The sequence below is a fragment of the Cucurbita maxima genome, unplaced genomic scaffold, assembly GCF_002738345.1.
Source record: "Cucurbita maxima cultivar Rimu unplaced genomic scaffold, Cmax_1.0 Cma_Scf00038, whole genome shotgun sequence".
Classification (NCBI taxonomy): domain Eukaryota; kingdom Viridiplantae; phylum Streptophyta; class Magnoliopsida; order Cucurbitales; family Cucurbitaceae; genus Cucurbita; species Cucurbita maxima.
Genome location: NW_019272054.1, coordinates 895,578 through 912,703, shown reverse-complemented (window position 1 = coordinate 912,703; position 17,126 = coordinate 895,578). Strand labels below are relative to the sequence as shown.

At 34.5% G+C, this 17,126-nt stretch overlaps 2 protein-coding genes across 2 annotated transcripts; one reads left to right on the top strand and one right to left on the bottom strand.

Moving 5' to 3' along the window:
• The first annotated feature begins 1,937 nt into the window (after window positions 1–1,937).
• LOC111469051 (methionine gamma-lyase-like) lies at window positions 1,938–4,176 on the top strand. Its single transcript, XM_023114275.1, has 4 exons — window positions 1,938–2,471; window positions 3,114–3,318; window positions 3,410–3,817; window positions 3,899–4,176. The coding sequence occupies exons 1-4, from the start codon at window positions 1,938–1,940 to the stop codon at window positions 4,045–4,047; spliced, it is 1,296 nt and encodes a 431-aa protein (XP_022970043.1). The 3' UTR covers window positions 4,048–4,176.
• A 6,672-nt stretch (window positions 4,177–10,848) lies between these two features.
• Window positions 10,849–14,422, bottom strand: LOC111469048 (probable lysophospholipase BODYGUARD 1). Its single transcript, XM_023114271.1, has 4 exons — window positions 13,597–14,422; window positions 12,391–12,719; window positions 11,821–12,020; window positions 10,849–11,233 (listed from the first exon to the last, which is right to left on the bottom strand). Exons 1-4 carry the CDS (start codon window positions 14,162–14,164, stop codon window positions 10,909–10,911), a joined length of 1,422 nt encoding a protein of 473 aa, XP_022970039.1. The 5' UTR covers window positions 14,165–14,422; the 3' UTR covers window positions 10,849–10,908.
• Between the last annotated feature and the right edge of the window lie 2,704 nt (window positions 14,423–17,126).

Sequence of the window (17,126 nt, the reverse complement as noted above, 5' to 3'; positions counted from 1 at the left end):
AATTGTTTCGTGTATACTTAATAATTTTTCTAACCTTATAATAAGGTATAAAATATTTTAACTATCGAAAATATTCATATTAATTAAATTGAAAAATATAAACTCGATATTATACGACAAATTAAAAGAATAAATTGAAAATTAAAGCGATATTTTGTTTTTTTTTTTTTTGGGTTAATTTGCAATATTCATAATATTTTATGTTTTTGGTAGTGTGGACTCATTCTTTAATATAATTTTTTATTGGGTTAATTTGCAATATAATTTTTTCACTTTTTTTAATGATACGTAACAGGTTAAATGAATAATATCTAATAGTGGTAGATTTGGATTGTTACATATGGTATAAGAAAATTAGGGGCGTTACAATTGGAGAGGGGAACGAAGCATATCTAATAAGGGTGTGGATTGTGAGATCCCGCCTCGATTAGAGAGAGGAACGAAATATATCTTATAAGGGTGTGAAAACCTCTCCCAACAAATATTTTTTAAAAAACGTGAGGCTGATGGCAATACGTAACAGACTAAGGCAAACATTATCTACTAGTGGTGAGTTTGGACTATTATAACACGAGTCTCGATTGAAAAAATCTTAATAAAGATTTGAGATAAAGAGAAACTACTCCAGGACCTTACTAAAATGCAACATTCGAGAATTTTTGTTTCAACTTGAGAATAGATTGATGAGACAACCTTCTTGCTATTAGAACTTAAGTACAATGAATTTGGACCTTTAAGAGTTGAGTATGCACTAAAATATTACGTGTAGCAAGGATTGGCACTCACCAAACTCACCTAATATCCAAAGACTGTTCATCCCACATGCATTGACACCAACTTGCCATAATATTATAAGTCTCTTACAAATGGTTCACATTATACTTTTATAAAATAAATGACATAACTTATAAACTCTTAATTATCTATGTTTTTTATTTGGTTAAGTATATAGATTTGTTTATAGTATTTTTTAATTTGATTAAATTATAAATTTAATGTTTTAAAAATTACCCTTAACATACAAATATGTTAGAATGTTCGACGAAAATTAGGATATGGGTGACTCGAGCAAAAATTAAAGCTCGAACAATTAAGTTAGCATCGGGTTTATGAGTAATTATATAGTTGAGCTACATTTTGTTGTTTATAAATGTGGAAGCTTGGACCGTTGCGGATTAAACGAACTAGTTGCATCATTAACGCTCCAAAGAATTTCATTATTGTCCCAATAGTCCTGCCTTACACGTAAGTGACCGATCATCCCAAATACAATTAAAAATATCAAATAAATATCAATAGATTTAATAATCTTAAGCATCCTTTCCACCTCCATCCTTTTTAATTTATTAAATCTATTAAACATAAAACTAATCAAATTTTATAAATTATTTTTAAATGTGACATCTTAAATAAATAAAATATCAATAGTTTATTTTCATAATTAATAATGTGTATCTAATTAGTTTGTTTAATGAATTCAATTAATTCAATTAATTATTATTAAATTTGGTTAAAATTTAATAACCTACATCTATCTAAATTTCAAATATAATTTTTTTTTTCAAACCCCACTGCAAGTGAGAGGTCTTTAATAAATTTAATTTACTATTAATAATAGATATTTTTAACTATGAGTAAATTTAATTTACTATAGCAAAGATATTTATCTTTGTAGCAGTAGAAATCTCCTCCCACCCCATTATATATATATATATATATATATATATATATATTAATAAGGCATCTAAACATGGTCATGGTCAAAATTGAACAAGAGAAGCTTTCCCTAATCAACAATTAATTTAATTATTGAGTTAATTAAACTAATTAACAATCTCCTCTCCCCTATAAATACCCCTACAAAACTTGCCCTCCATATCTCAATCTCAAATTCAAAACCCTTCATTCTAATTGAGATGTCCATGGCTGAAGTAAAAATGTTGTGGGACGTCAAGAACAAGAAGTTGAAGCCCACAGCTCGGCTGCCGCCACTGCCCGTGACATGGCGGCCGGAGGAGGAGGAGGATCCAGCTGCTTCTCTGGCAGCGGTCCGGCCGGAGTTCGGAGAGCATGGGGGTGTGAACCTATCAATCGAAAACTCGATATCGTTCACGGTGATGGAGGCGGAAACTATGCGTAAGATGTTCGAAGGAGAGTTGGGACCGGAACAAGACTGCTTCATCTACAGCCGCCATTTCAACCCGACCGTCATGGCCCTCGGCCGACAGATGGCGGCGCTTGAAGGGACTGAGGCGGCGTATTGCACGTCCAGTGGGATGGCGGCTGTTTCATCTGTTTTGCTCCAGCTTCTCAGCTCCGGTGGCCATATTGTCGCCTCCAGGACGCTCTATGGCGGCACTCACGCGTTGCTCTCCCATTTCCTGCCGAGGGTCTGCAACATTACGACGTCGTTTGTGGATGTGAAGGACCATGCCATGGTTAGAGATGCCATGGTGAAGGGCAAGACGAAGGTACACCTTGAACCAATTTGATTTTTTTTTTTTTTTAATTTCTAAGAAAATTGTAATTAATGATAAAAATAATTAATATTTTACACAAATAAATCAATTTCTGTCCTAGCCCAATAAATATTGTCCTATTTCGACTTTTCATCGACGTTTTTAAAAAGCTTCTACTTTGGAGAGGTTTCCACACCCAGGATCCAGCATCGACACTTGTTCCCGTCAATCAATGTGGGACCGCCCAATGCACCCCTCTTCAGGCCCCAACGTCCTTGTTGTCACTCCACCTCGTGTCCACCCCCTTCGAGTCTCAGCCTCCTTACTAGCACATCGCCCGGTGTCTGACTCTGATACTATTTGTAACAGCCCAAACCTACCGCTAGCAGATATTGTCCTCTTTGAGTTTTTCCTTTACGGCTTCTCCTCAAAAATTTTCACACCCTTATAAATAAGGATTTCACAGAAAGAGAGAGGCTGTGCTCATAAATATTTATTATTGATAGATTATTTTACGTCTATTAATGAGGGAAAAAAACGATACTATATGAGTTTAAACACAAGTTCTAACTCTCATAACATGTTAAATTAACCCAAAGTCATAAGTAATTAGATTACGGTAAATTTAATCTTTTATTTTTATTCTAAATCTAGGTGTTGTATTTCGAGACGGTGGCGAACCCAACACTAACCGTGGCAAACATCCCCGAGCTCAGTCGGATGGCGCATGAGAAGGGAGTGACAGTGGTGGTCGATAATACATTCTCGCCAATGATAATCTCACCGACGAGGCTCGGTGCTGACGTCGTGGTTCATAGCTGCTCCAAGTTCATCAGTGGCGGAGCCGACATAATTGCCGGTATAATACATGTTATTTAGTCACTAAACATGATTTCAAAAATTTTAATTTACCTAATCATAATTGTGAGATCCAACGTCGTTTTTTGTAGGTGCGGTTTGTGGGAAGAAAAAATTAGTGAATTCCATGATGGACCTTCACCAAGGCACCCTAATGCTTCTTGGGCCAACAATGAACGCCAAAGTTGCATCAGAACTCTCTCAAAGAGTCCCCCATTTAGCCCTCCGAATGAAAGAGCACTCCCACAGGACTTTAGTTTTTGCTCAAAGAATGAAGAATCTTGGCCTCAAAGTCATATACCCTGGCCTCAAAGATCACCCTGACCACCATCTTCTAAGCTCCATAGCCAACAAAGACTACGGCTACGGCGGAGTTCTATGCATCGACATGGGGACCGAAGAGCGAGCCAATAGACTCATGAATCTCCTTCAAAACCATACTCATTTCGGTTTTTTAGCCGTAAGCTTGGGCTACTTCGAGACTCTCATATCGTGCTCAGGTAGAGTCAAGTCAATTCAATCAACTCAAAAGTCTAACCTAACGAGTTCATGTTTTAATTATTTGTTTGTATTTTCGATAGGTAGTAGCACGAGTAGCGAGATGAACGTCGAGGAGAAGGAGCTGGCGGGCATTTCTCCGGGATTGATTAGGATGTCTGTTGCATATGTTGGAACCCTAGAGCAGAAATGGAGCCAATTGGAGAAGGCATTACTAAAGCTGAATATTTGAAGGATTCAGCTCTGTTAAGGTTGTTAAAGTGTGTTGGAAAGAACAAGCCTGTTGTTTTAGATGTATTTAAGGTTGTTATAGTGTCTTAGAAAAAATAAGCCTGTCGTTTTACATAAACACTCGTTGTTTTAGATGTGTTGATTGAAATGAAACTAAAATTTGAGTGTTCTTAGTTCTCGTGAACTACCTGATTTGAGTTGGTTTCGATACTTTCGTAATGTTTTATCCGTACTCAAATTTCAAATTTGTATATAAGACATTAGGATGAGCGATGAGGTGGTAGTGTTTGTTGGCGATGAACGACAGCAACTATGAAGAAGTGAAGATAGTACGAGGATATTTTGGTCATTTTCATATATATCGTAAAAAAATTACGAGAAATTCCGACGTTTAATTATTTAATATAAAGTTGATTGTTTACTTAATTATAAAGCACAATTTGGATTGATCTTCTAGTGATTGAGAATAACGAGAAAGATTCAAAACAGTTCCATAATATAACACTTTTCAAAAGGATCCAAGAAATCAAATAATTTTTTTTATCTTTTTTTTAGAACCATTGCTTTTAAAGGGGAAAAGACGATTTTCAAGATAAATAAATAAATAAATAAAATTGCTAAAACGTCCCTATAATTTGCAAAAATAGCAACCGTGAACATAGGGTCTAGACTACAATTACTATCTTAAATGTCGATAGTTCGATTCTCGATTAGGATCTCCATTTTTGAAGGTTGATGGCACTTTCCTTCCATAGTTTATTTAGGATGTGCAATAATACGGTCGTCTTTTAGCCTAGAATTGAAAAGTCCTTGATCATTTTCATGGCGGATAGTTGTGAGATCCCGCATCTATTAGAGAGGAAAACAAAACATTCCTTATAAGAGTGTGAAAACCTCTTTTTAGTGGACTCATTACAGAATCTCGAAAGGTGAGGGAAATACAAAGAGAACAATATCTACTTGCAATGGGTTTGAGCTTTTATCTACAAGTGAAATCTCTTTTACCACATCACGAGAGTTTACAAGAGATCTCAAATGCTCGTGAAGCGAAAAGGTTGTTATACCATACTTTTGATTCAACTTTAGTACTGTGAGATCCTACATCGGTTGTGGAGGAGAATAAAACATTTCTTATAAAGGTGTGAAAATCTCTATCTAACAGATGCGTTTTAAAATCGTGAGATTGAGAGCGATACGTATACTCGCTCTTGAGATGCACATTCTTATTTGTATCTTAACCAAAACATTCATGATTGAGTTGTTCGATCCAAAAACATTCCCAGCCTCAGTCTAATCGAAGTTTAATTAGCACAAAAAATGATAGTAATCCAATATTTAGTTGTGAAAAGGTGAGGGTGAGGCAAAAGAAGAACACAAATGATAGCAACACCATAGATTCGGGTGTATGCATGGTGTGTAATGGGTGATGTTGACTTCTCTTATTTAACACAAATGATTCAGATTTCACAGAAAAAAGAAGAGAGAGAAAAGACAGTGATTGTAAACATTTATGTGAAAAAGCCATAATGTCTCAGTTTCAAAACTTGATAACACATTGAGACACACTCCACTGTTCTCACCCATCACCCTCTTCCCCTTTCTCTCTCCTCACCTTCTCAATCTCTCTCTCTCCTCCTCTTCTTCTTTCTTAGCTTCAAATTAAGGTAACGGCCCAAGCTCATTGTTACCAATATTGTCCTCTTGTTTGTTAGGGAGAGATTTACACACCATAAATGGTATTTCGTTCTCCTCTCAACCGATGTGAGATCTCATAATCCACCTTCCTTCGAGGCCCAACGTCCCAACCAATGTGGGATCTCACAATCCACCTTCCTTCGAGGCCTAGCGTCCCAATCGAAGTGGGATCTCACAATCCACCTTCCTCCGAGGCCCAGCGTCCTCACTGACATTCGTTCCTTTCTTTAATTGATGTGGGACCCTACCAAATCCACCTCTGGCAGTGTTCTTGCTAGCATATTGTCTCATGTCCACCCCCTTCGGAGCTCAGCCTCCTTGTTGGCACATAGCTCAGTGTATAGCTCTAATATCAATTGTAATGACCAAAGTCTATCGCTAGCAAATATTGTCCTCTTTTGACTTTCCCTTTTGAGCTTCCATGGAAGAATTTTAAAAAGTTTTGTTCTCCTATTCAATCGATGTAGGATCTCACAACAAAAAAATTAAGGCTCAAAATAAAAAACAAGTTAGATTCTTATTCAATTATCACAAACAATTCCTTCAATGACAAGGATCTAAGCAAAATCTTTGAATCTTAAAAATGAAAAAAAAAAAAAAACACTTGAACTTGAAGAACAATATGAATGAGAATGAGACAAAGAAGATTCTGAAAGGCATGAATGTAAAGTTTAGATCTTTTTCTCTCTCTATTTCACACAACATTGATTCATGTAATGATGATTTTTTTCACTCATTCGTCAGAAAAGAGATCTAAAAAAGACAGTCAAAATAAACATCATTACGCCAATCTGCTTCTGCCTCAAACCGAATCTCTATCTAAATCCAATCTTTTTGAAAAACCCATTTTTTTTCACTAAAAAAAATGTGAATCCGAGATGGAAGAACACAAGATTTGAACTTTACCTGTAGATCGAGAGGAGGAGATGAACAAAATGAAGAACCCCACGAAGAACATCGGAATTGAAGCAAAATTTGTGGGGGGAATGAAGCCTGGTCCGACGATACTTATTGTTTCTAAGCCGCCTCGAGCCAGACAACGTTCCCCTCAAACAAAATTGCTTCTTTGGCCTTCTTCTTCTTCTATTGCTTCTTCACAAAACGCATAGAAATAGAGAGAATTAGAGAGAGAGAGAGAGAGAGATAAAGGGGAGTCTGAGAAATGCGTGTTCGAGAAGATGAAAGATTGAAATGAGGAAAAGGATAGAACTTTAAAGTGAAAAGGACAAATGGGTACCTACAAAAACTCGGTTTTTTGGGTTCCAAAAAAACAACCCATCACTCAAATTTATAGCCCTTTTTTCACTCTCAAATCCCATCTTGTACCTTCCTTTCAAATCGCTATCATCCTTTGTATACACAGTAAGATTCCATATCAGTTGTAGAGTAAAACGAAACATTTTTTTATAAAAGTGTGAAAACTACTCCTTAGTAGACGCATTTTAAAAATCTTAAGAAGAAACTCGAAAAGAAAACCCAAAACGGACAATATCTGCTAAGAGTGAGGTTGAGCTATTACAAATGATATCGTTTTTGTCAGCGATGAAGTTAAGCCCCGAAAGGGGGTGGATTGTGAGATCCCACGTCATTGGAGAAAAGAATGAGTGTCGACGGGTAATTTGAGTTGAAAAATTGAAGGGAGTGGATCTCGGTGGGCTTGGAATGTTACAAATGATATCATTTTTGCCAGCGAAGATGCTGAGCCACAAAGGGGTGAATTATAAGATCTCACATCGATTGGAGGAAGGAATGAGTGTCAGTCCGTAATTTGGTCAAAAAATCTCGAAGGGAGTGAATCTCAATGGGCTTAGGCTGTTACAAATGATATCATTTAAACACGCTGCTGAGTCTCGATGGGGTGAATTGTGAGATATCACGCCGATTAGAGAAAGGAGTAAGTGCCGACAGGTAATTTGGGTATCTCAAACAATTGAGTTGGATCTAAAAAACGTTCCAATCGGACCCAACCCAATTCACAAACACCTCTATCTATAGAATCTCAATCCACCTTATTCTCTAAATTAGAAAGAAACAAACATACATATTTAAAAAGAAAAATCCAAATTTGAGGCTAAAAATGATGATGACCTAATCACATTCTAACCCGTATGATCAATAATAGTTGATAATGGTGATGAAAAATGAGGAAAACCCAAAAAGAAGCATGCATTTTGATGAGGGTTGTGTGAAACACTTTGGGGTAAGTGTACACAAATTATTCATAAAAAAGGCAAACCAAAGCCTCGTTCAGTGGGCTTTCAGTTCGCAGCGGGGGATTCGAGGGGCACTCAGACCCCCCCATGTCTCTTCCTCTCTCATCTTCTTCTTACACATCTTTGTGTTCATATTCGCATCCAATATGAGGAACATACATTTGTGTTCATCTTTGTGTTCATGTTCATCAGTCAACCAAAGGTGTGAGCTTTGGGTTTTGCCAAAATGACCCTAAACACTTCACAATTTACACCAATTGCTTTTCACCATAAAAGTATGGAGAAATTTTCCAAAAAAACTCAACACTTTTAACATTGAAAAACACAACAACCTCACCCCATTGACCTAATCCTTAGGTCTTTCATGAGAATGGCTCCAAAATGAGTTCTATTTTAGGTTTGGTCACAATTCAAACACAACCTTCCTTTATAACCCGTGAGCTCAACGACTTCGATTACCCAACTCAAACCATAAAAATTAGGTTGGGTTAGATTATTTATTATTATTATTATTATTATTTGCAGTTTGGATTGAGCTGAATTTTTTAAAAATCGAATTAGTTCCTATGTTGACATTTTTTAATTAGGTCAATCCAACCAACCCGAAAAAGGGTTATCATCCAACCTTACCCTACCCTACTTTTTAAATTTTCATGAAGATTACTAATATTTGACGTTTGTAATCAATCTTATTGATGTGTTGTGACTTGTGAATGTTTGATAAAATTTTGGTTATTAATGTACTACGTACGATGGATAAGTAGGACTTTCTAAATAATAATAAAACTCATCCTAACAATAGAGAATTGAGTTGGGTTGGGTTGAGTTCTAAGCTTTGTTCGAGTTATTCTAGTCATCAAACTCAACCAATCAGAAATTGTGTAAAAGATTTTTTCAACCTAATCCAATCTAAAAAATATATATATATATATTGTGTATTAATGATGTCCGTTGTTCTTGTTTATGTTTGGTTGTTAATGCATAGTTCATATCTTTCTTTGCAACATATCGAACTTGGTTTCCTGGAATATCAATCCAATTCTTAAAAGAAAAATGAACAACAGTAGATATCAAAACGTGAGCGACTCATGCTAGAAACAGACACACAAGATAGCTGTGAGCTTTACCATGAAAATACAATAATCCGAAATTCTAATGAATAAAATCTAAGTTAGTTCGTAAAATTTAAACTCGTATTTCTAATATTTTATTCTTCATAGTATATAATGAAAAATAATATTATAAAGTAAATAATGTTTTGGGCTTTACTAACAAGGACTATTGGGCCAAAAATAGTAAAATGGGCTTGTAAACGGGCTTGAAAAAGGGCCCAAAATAATAGAAACTCAACCCTCTAATCATCCTTTCTAAATTTCATAGGGATAAAATAGTAATTTTAAATATATACACGGATTAAAATGGATAGAAATTATATATATACTTAAACTAACTCTTATATCAGTTCATTAATTTAATTTATTTTTTAAAAGTTCATTAATTAATATTTTATTTTTATTAAAAACAATAAATTTAAATAAATAACTCAACTTAAATATTTTATTGTTTTATATTAAAATTTTATTTGTTAAAAGTTAATGAATCCATCACGATATCCCATATATATAAAGGGTCCCAATTTGATTTTGTGCATTAAATTTCGTTTTCTTTTTAATATATATTTTTTTAAATCAACAATTATTTTATTCAGTAGAGTACTTTTTCCCACGTTTTTCATTTAATTATTCCATGCATACTTCATTATTATTTTTCTTTCCATTATTAATTGATTTTTATTATATGGGTGGCATTTATTAAATTGAATTGAATTGGGTTGAAACCCGATATAAAAGCTATGGATAAACATGAATTTGTTTCCGAATATGGTCAAGAATTTCCATTTAAATGAAAATAGATTTTTTTCCGTTAGCCGAGATTAATATTATCGTCCCCATCTCCTACTTCGACTCCCCCTAAACCGACTCCTCTTCGCTCCACTTATATAGAATATTTAAAAATATATAAAAATAAAGAAAAATTCAAACGAGAGCCCAATTCCAACAAATTTCAGAGAATATTTGTTTCGATTCACACAAAAATAAATAGAAAATTTTACGATAAATTAAATAAGAGGGGGTACGAACACAAAAAAATAAATCTTATATATAAATTTTTTTGTTGGATAAGTTTGTAAATAATTATCGAAATATAATTCCATAATTATTGAGTGCAACATAAGTAATCATTAAATGAAATAATTGCTATATTATTTTACTTATAGCATTACGTTGGCTATTTATTTATTAGTTATGTTTACATTAATATTGCTTTTCGAATTATATTGATATATATTCAAGGAACTTCCCACAATGATTTTAAAAATATATAGAGATATAAATTTTGTATGTCAACCCAATATTTCACGTCTAACATAAAGTCGTTTAGAGAAAAACTTTTGATATGTCAGCTTTTATCATGAGAAACGTTCGCTCGACCAAAGTAAATGTATCAGAATAAGGAAAAAATACATAAGGTAAACATTAAACGTTCGCTCGACTTAGTAGACGTGTTTTAAAACCGTGAGACTGATAGTGATACGTAACAGACCAAAGTAGACAATATTTGTTAGCGGTGGATTTGAACTTTTACACCTGTATTGGCATAAGTGTCGAGACGAACGTTGAATTTACATTATTTAATTGAAATATTACCCAATATTATGGGGTATTTAAAAAAATTCCACAAAATACAAGATTTTATTCCAACATAAATAAGAAAAGGAAGAAAAATAAAAACAATAAGGATTACATAAAAACTATATAAACCTTCTTTTGAAGGTTATTTAAATTTTTAATCCATTCTTTTTATAAAATAAAAAAAATAAAAAAAAACCATTAAATTTACGATTAATATAAATTAATAATAACAGTAATTATATTTTCTTAATTTATTTAAATTTAAGACTTTGCGTTGCTCCAAATTTCCTCAAGCTCTCTAGCAAAGGCCTGTCGTCTTCCGATGACTATTGTAATATGATCTTTGTTTTGGACCACATTCACACGCGCCCTCGGCACACGCGCCTTCACGTTGTAGCTGCATTCCACCGGCACCACGTCGTCGTCGCCGCCGTGGATTATGTTCACCTGACAGCTCACCTGCTCACGTAATTCGTCCAAATACCTCTCGATCTTCCCACCGGTGCCGCATATGACATTGTGCAGTGTGTGCCACGCGGCGTTGTGCGTGTGGGCGAAGAATCCCTCCACCAAAAATGACTCTATCCTAAAATATAAAAATAAAAATAATTAAATTTCTTACAATCACTCTTTTAAAGGGTTTATTGAATTAAATCCATTTATTTGTAAATAACTATTTAAAATAATGTTTCTAATTACAAAATTAAATGATTGGTTTCTTTTTTCTTTTCTACAGTAGATATAATAAATGTGCTCAAATTTTTATTTTCTATTTTATTTTTAATATTTTGAGTGAATTAAATAAATGCAATAATTCGAATATAATGTGAGGGTACGGACAAGTTAGAACTTCGGCAAATTTTGTTCGAAGGATTGAAAAGAAATAGGGTATCAGTTAAAAGTTTAGTTGACCCAGACCCGCTAGAGATATAAATTTGGTTGACTTGGACCGAATGGAGGTGAGAAATATTGTATGTTCATTAAGAAACTCAGAACCCGAACATAGACCGAAAACGAAATCAAAATCAAATTCAAAATGATTGTCAAAGGGTGTTTAGCTAATTTTTTTTTCTTTTGAAAGATTCCTAATTATGGTTGGGTTTCATATTCTAAAACAGAGAAGACAAAACATGAGGTTTGAAGTTTGGTAAGAAAAAATGAGAAGAAAAATACCTGTTTCTTGTGACAAATTTGGTTAGAAATTCCCAAAAGCGATGATTTTTGCATATGATTAGGCACACCGTCCTCGAGATGTGCTCGTACCAGCAAGCGATCGATGACCCTAGTGCTATTGGTGGCCACACCCGTCGGGGCGCTACCTTCCTCATCACGTATTGGCTCGGCTCTTCTCCCTTCGGTATTGGATAATACGGCTGCAACCCACCATTTAATTCAAAAATTTAACTTGATATATTATTATACATTTAAATCAATTATTTATATTGGTAGGGTCGATAAATGACTATGAGTATTAACTTGAGAGAAAATAACAACGACAGGATGATCAGGCCCAACGAGTGATTATTAATGTTAATTTAGGAGAAAAAAATGACATTTACAAAAAGTTAGGAAGAAAATGACATAAATAAGAAGAGCTTTGAAAACCGAAGACGATCGAATAAGGGATGTTATGTATCAATTGTAAAGGGATGAAAACAAAGTTGCATGAGTTTGAATTCAATATAGTGAAACAAAGAACCACCAATATTAATGAAAATGACATTTCAAGAGTTTGAAACGTACCGGTGCGAGCAACGTTAACGACTTGACAGAACTAGGATGCTTGACGGCTAAAGCCAAGGCCAAAATGCAGCCGAGGGAATGAGCGACAATATGAAAGGACTTAACTTTATACGCCTCAAGAATCGAGGTTTCGATCATGTCGACATGCTCTTTCAATGTGTAGAGTGAATCAGTCGGCCTTGGGCTCAGACCGAACCCGAGCAGATCGACAGCAAGAAACCGATACGTCGACTTGGCCGAAGCCGAGAAGTTTGGAAAGAGGGTTTCTGTCCAGAATGTAGATGAAGAAAGGAAGCCATGAATGAACAGTACGTCTTCACGTGGGTTATCTGAAAGCCATCAATTCTTGAATCATATTTCAACGCTTGAATGTGCATTCATTGGTAATTAGGATTAAAATCACTTTTAATTTTGATTTGTCATCTTTAATTTTCCCTTTTCACGATTTCCCACAAGATCTTTAAAACGCTACTATCCGGGATTTTTTTTTTAGACTTTTCCTCAAGATTTTTAAAACTCGTCCCCTAGAGAATGGTTTTCACACCATTATAAAGGGTGTTTCGTTTTCGACTTTCTCTCAAGGTTTTTAAAACGCGTCTGTCAGGAGGCTTTCTTTTTCGAGCTTCCCCTCAAAGGTTGAGTGAGAGGTTTCGACACCGTTATAAAGGGTATTTCGTCTTCTTTGGGCTTTCTCTTTTGGCTTCCTCTCAAAGTTTTTAAAACATGTTTGTCACGAGGCTTCCCCTTTCAGACTTCCCTTCCACTCAAGTTTTTTAAAACTTGTATGGTAGAGAGAGGTTTCCACACCCGTATAAAGGGTGTTTCATCTTCTTTGGACTTTCTCTTTCACTTCCTCTCAAGGTTTTTAAAACACTTTTATATGAGGGTTTTCCTTTCGGGTTTTCCCTCAATGTTTTTAAAACGCGTCTGCTAGAGAGAAGCTTTCACACCGGTGTTTCGTTTTCTTTAAGCTTTGAATCTCTCAATGTTTTTAAAATGGGTCTTTTAGGGGCTTTCCTTTTCAAACTTCCCTCAACATTTTTAAAACATATCTGACATCCTTATAAACTAATGGTGTTTCATTCTCCTCTCCAACTAATGCGAGATCTCATAATTAGTTAAATTCATTTTTACGTAGAGAATTCAAGAATCAAAACAAAAACAGAGATAAGATCATAAAACCTAAGCAACCAAAAAAAAAAATACCTTGGGGCCCTTGAGAACGAACGAATAGGGATTGTTTAGATGACGAACAACAAGAAGTACAACGTTGACAATCACATTCCGACCACCTAGGATTCTGCCCGACATTGATCTTCTCTTTAAGCATCTCAACAATGGTAGAGTTCACCGCAAAAGTGGATCCGACAGCCGCCTTCCCGGTCGACCCAACAACAAAAGGCTTAACTTTAAGGCGGCGGAGCTCAGCAACAGCAACCTTAGACAGCTCAGTGAGCAAAGAAGGACGAGTATAAAGAGTATCAGAAACTTCCTCCAGCTGCAGCTTAGTGGACAAAGACAAGGCCTTTTCAGACACCAAAATCTTATTACCATCGTTACTTGAAATTGCCTCTTTATGGGAAGAACAATAACAAGCCTTCCACTCGGATTCAAAGAAGAAATCAGCCACTTTATAAACAAAACACAACCCAAAATCAATGAGGTCGAGAAGATTGAAGACAAAAATGCTGAGAGCTTCATTTGTGAAATGGGCGATTGAAATCAATACCCATTTGGCTGTTTTGGCCATTGAAGAACATGAGATTGGTATCATTTTTTGAAGAGATATTAAAAGGGGTTACCTTTCTGTTCGTGATTTGATCATTTGATTTGTAAAAATTTGAACTTTTTTTTTTTTGTGGGGAGAGAGAGAGGGATGAAATAGTCAGAGAGTAGCAGATAGCAGATGAAATAATAATGAATTCATTGTTTCATTTAACGCCATCTGTTGGGCAAAGGAAAAAGAGGGTGGGTGGTGGTTGAACTTCCTATTGGGGAAGACATGAGGGCAAACAAATTCTCCTTAACCAAATGGATACTATAGCCTTCACTACAAGTTTAGCAAATCAAGTACAAAGCCCTCCCCCTTTATATAAGCAAAATTCTCGATGCGTTTTCGACCCGTGTTATATATAATAATCTCAGTCCCAGTTCACCGCTCACAGATATTGTCATTTTTTAGTTTTCCTCTCAAAATTTTTAAAACGTGTCTATTAATGAAAGGTTTTCATACCCTTATAAAAAAAAATGTTTTATTTTCTCACGTTACATGTGTCGAGAGAAAATTTTCACATGAACCTAAAGATCAACTCGAAATTTCATGTTGGTTGAATTGATGACACAAAGGATTCAAATAGAATTCACAATCTAACCTAATTAACCTAATCCTCTATTTTCAAGTCGGGTTGAGTTGAGTTGTCATGTTATACATTTGTTCAGTTGTTTTAAAAATGTTCTACTTAACACGGTACATTTCACATTAATAATTAAAGTCACAACTCATTACTAACATCAGTTACAAATGTCAAATATTTTAAAAAGCACGAAAGAGTGGGACTATGAACACTATTTTTAAGTTGGTTAAGTTGACATAAAATAGATATAATATTTTTGTTGTCAAGTAGGGTTACAGCTCATGGAGTAATGTGAGTGACAAATTTGTGGCCAAACTTAATAAATATTTGTTCACAATTGGTGTTAGTGAGTGAATAAATAGTTATTTTCCAAACCTCTGCTATTAAATGCGAGCTGCATAGCCCACATGACTTCTTCCACACCCTTACATGTCGTCTTCACCACCGTCAAATATCAAGTTCTTTAATATCCGATGGGTCGATTCTAAGTTATGTTAGTATGCTATAATGTGGTTATATTCTTATGATGCGTAAACTTCTACACACCACGTCATGTAAATCACATTAAGTATGAAAAATACGACAAGAACTACATTAGCACGTTTCATAGGCTTATTATAAAGGGAAGATCTCATGCATTTACATGTGTCATATGCTTATCATACATCCTCGTTACAATTAGTATTGATGTGTATCTTACGATATTTATGTCTGTCATGATATTATGCTGGTTTTTTCACTTTGTGGTGTCTGGTAGAGTAAGAGTATGCTAGTTCGACGAGCCAGGGTCGGAGTACATATACAAGCCCGCTTGTAGGTCTATATGCGAGTGTGTGAACTATACATAGAGAATGTTTGAACTGGAAAGCAAAACTCTATATTACATGTACTTACATTTACCGGTCCGACCCCAACAATGAAATTACTATGATATTCGTTCAAGGGTGGTCTTCTCTTTCCTTTTTTTTTTTTTGAAAAGCTAGAATTTCCATGTACATAATTTTTTGTTTTAATAAAATCTTTCACATTATTCATAAATAGAAAACACTATTTTTTCCTCTCATTTTAAAGGCCAATAATATTATTTTCAAAACATAATGATTTGAAACATGATATTAGGATTGAAACTTTTCCAAACCACTCAAAACCCATCAACATGGTTGTTCTTTTCGTGCATCGTGCCACTATGACGTATGAATCTAACAATTATTTTTCTAATATTTTAAAACACTTATTTCATCTAAGAGATATCTACGAGGTACTCTCATATAGTATCAATAGAGACACTGCCATATAATTGATTAAATATGGTATCAATAGAGATATCTACGAGGTAGGATGGGGACGGGGACAAGAAACCACCTTCTATTTCAATCTCCATCTCTATGAAATTCCTCATTTACTTTTGTGGGGATGTCTCTACGAAAATTTTTAGGAGATATCTCTGCTCTTTCTTTCATTTCTAATTTAAATAGGCATCTCTAGGTATTAGAGTTGAAGGTCTCGTGTTGTAAAGATGTTAAAATAATGATATAATTAAATTTGAACCCGTTTGTGTTAGTGTCATAATATAGACTCATAATCTTTTCGTGCGAGGGAATCTTACAATTGGTCCCTCAACCCTGAGCCTATTGACATAACATCTAAAGTGACCGCTTTAGTGAGAGGACATATCATGATTACAACCACTTTGAGTCATTAGGGTTCATATCATACTTGGGTAATTTTTATTAAAATTCTTTCCTTTCTACGGTAAAAAAATAAAATAATGTATTAATATTAACATAATTTAGGGTAAAAATAAGCTTTCTTAGTGTTTTTTTCTCTTAAATTTAATTTTTAAGAAAAAAAACTAATTACAACATTTTGTTACCGACGTAATAATTAGAGTACTGAATTATTTTCAAGTAATATTGATATATAATGAATATTGTCGAGGATATTATTTTTTATTTTGGATATCCCTCGTTTTTATTTCACGTGCAAAATACTCTTGTCTTATTCTAAAGAGCATATTATTTCTCGGTTGATATTAACTTAATTATATCAATATTTTAATACTTCTTATTTGTAGGCTTTAAAATTTGTAGAAAATGACGCAGTTTGAATACACAACTTCGTGCTCTAATTCCATGCTAAATCATAGATTAATCTAAAATGTAAAGTTGATGAGTTACGGTTATATCCATGATAGTTTTATATATTCATCATGGTTTACGCAAGTGGAAACTTGACCTAACTAAATCTATTAAGACTTATCGAGCACATGTAAAATACATCAAAGTTATGGGCCAGCACGAACACTATTCAGAATTACAGTATAAATAATAGATGTAAAGCTAACTAAGTGTTGATAGAAAAGTTAATAGTCTTATCTCCATC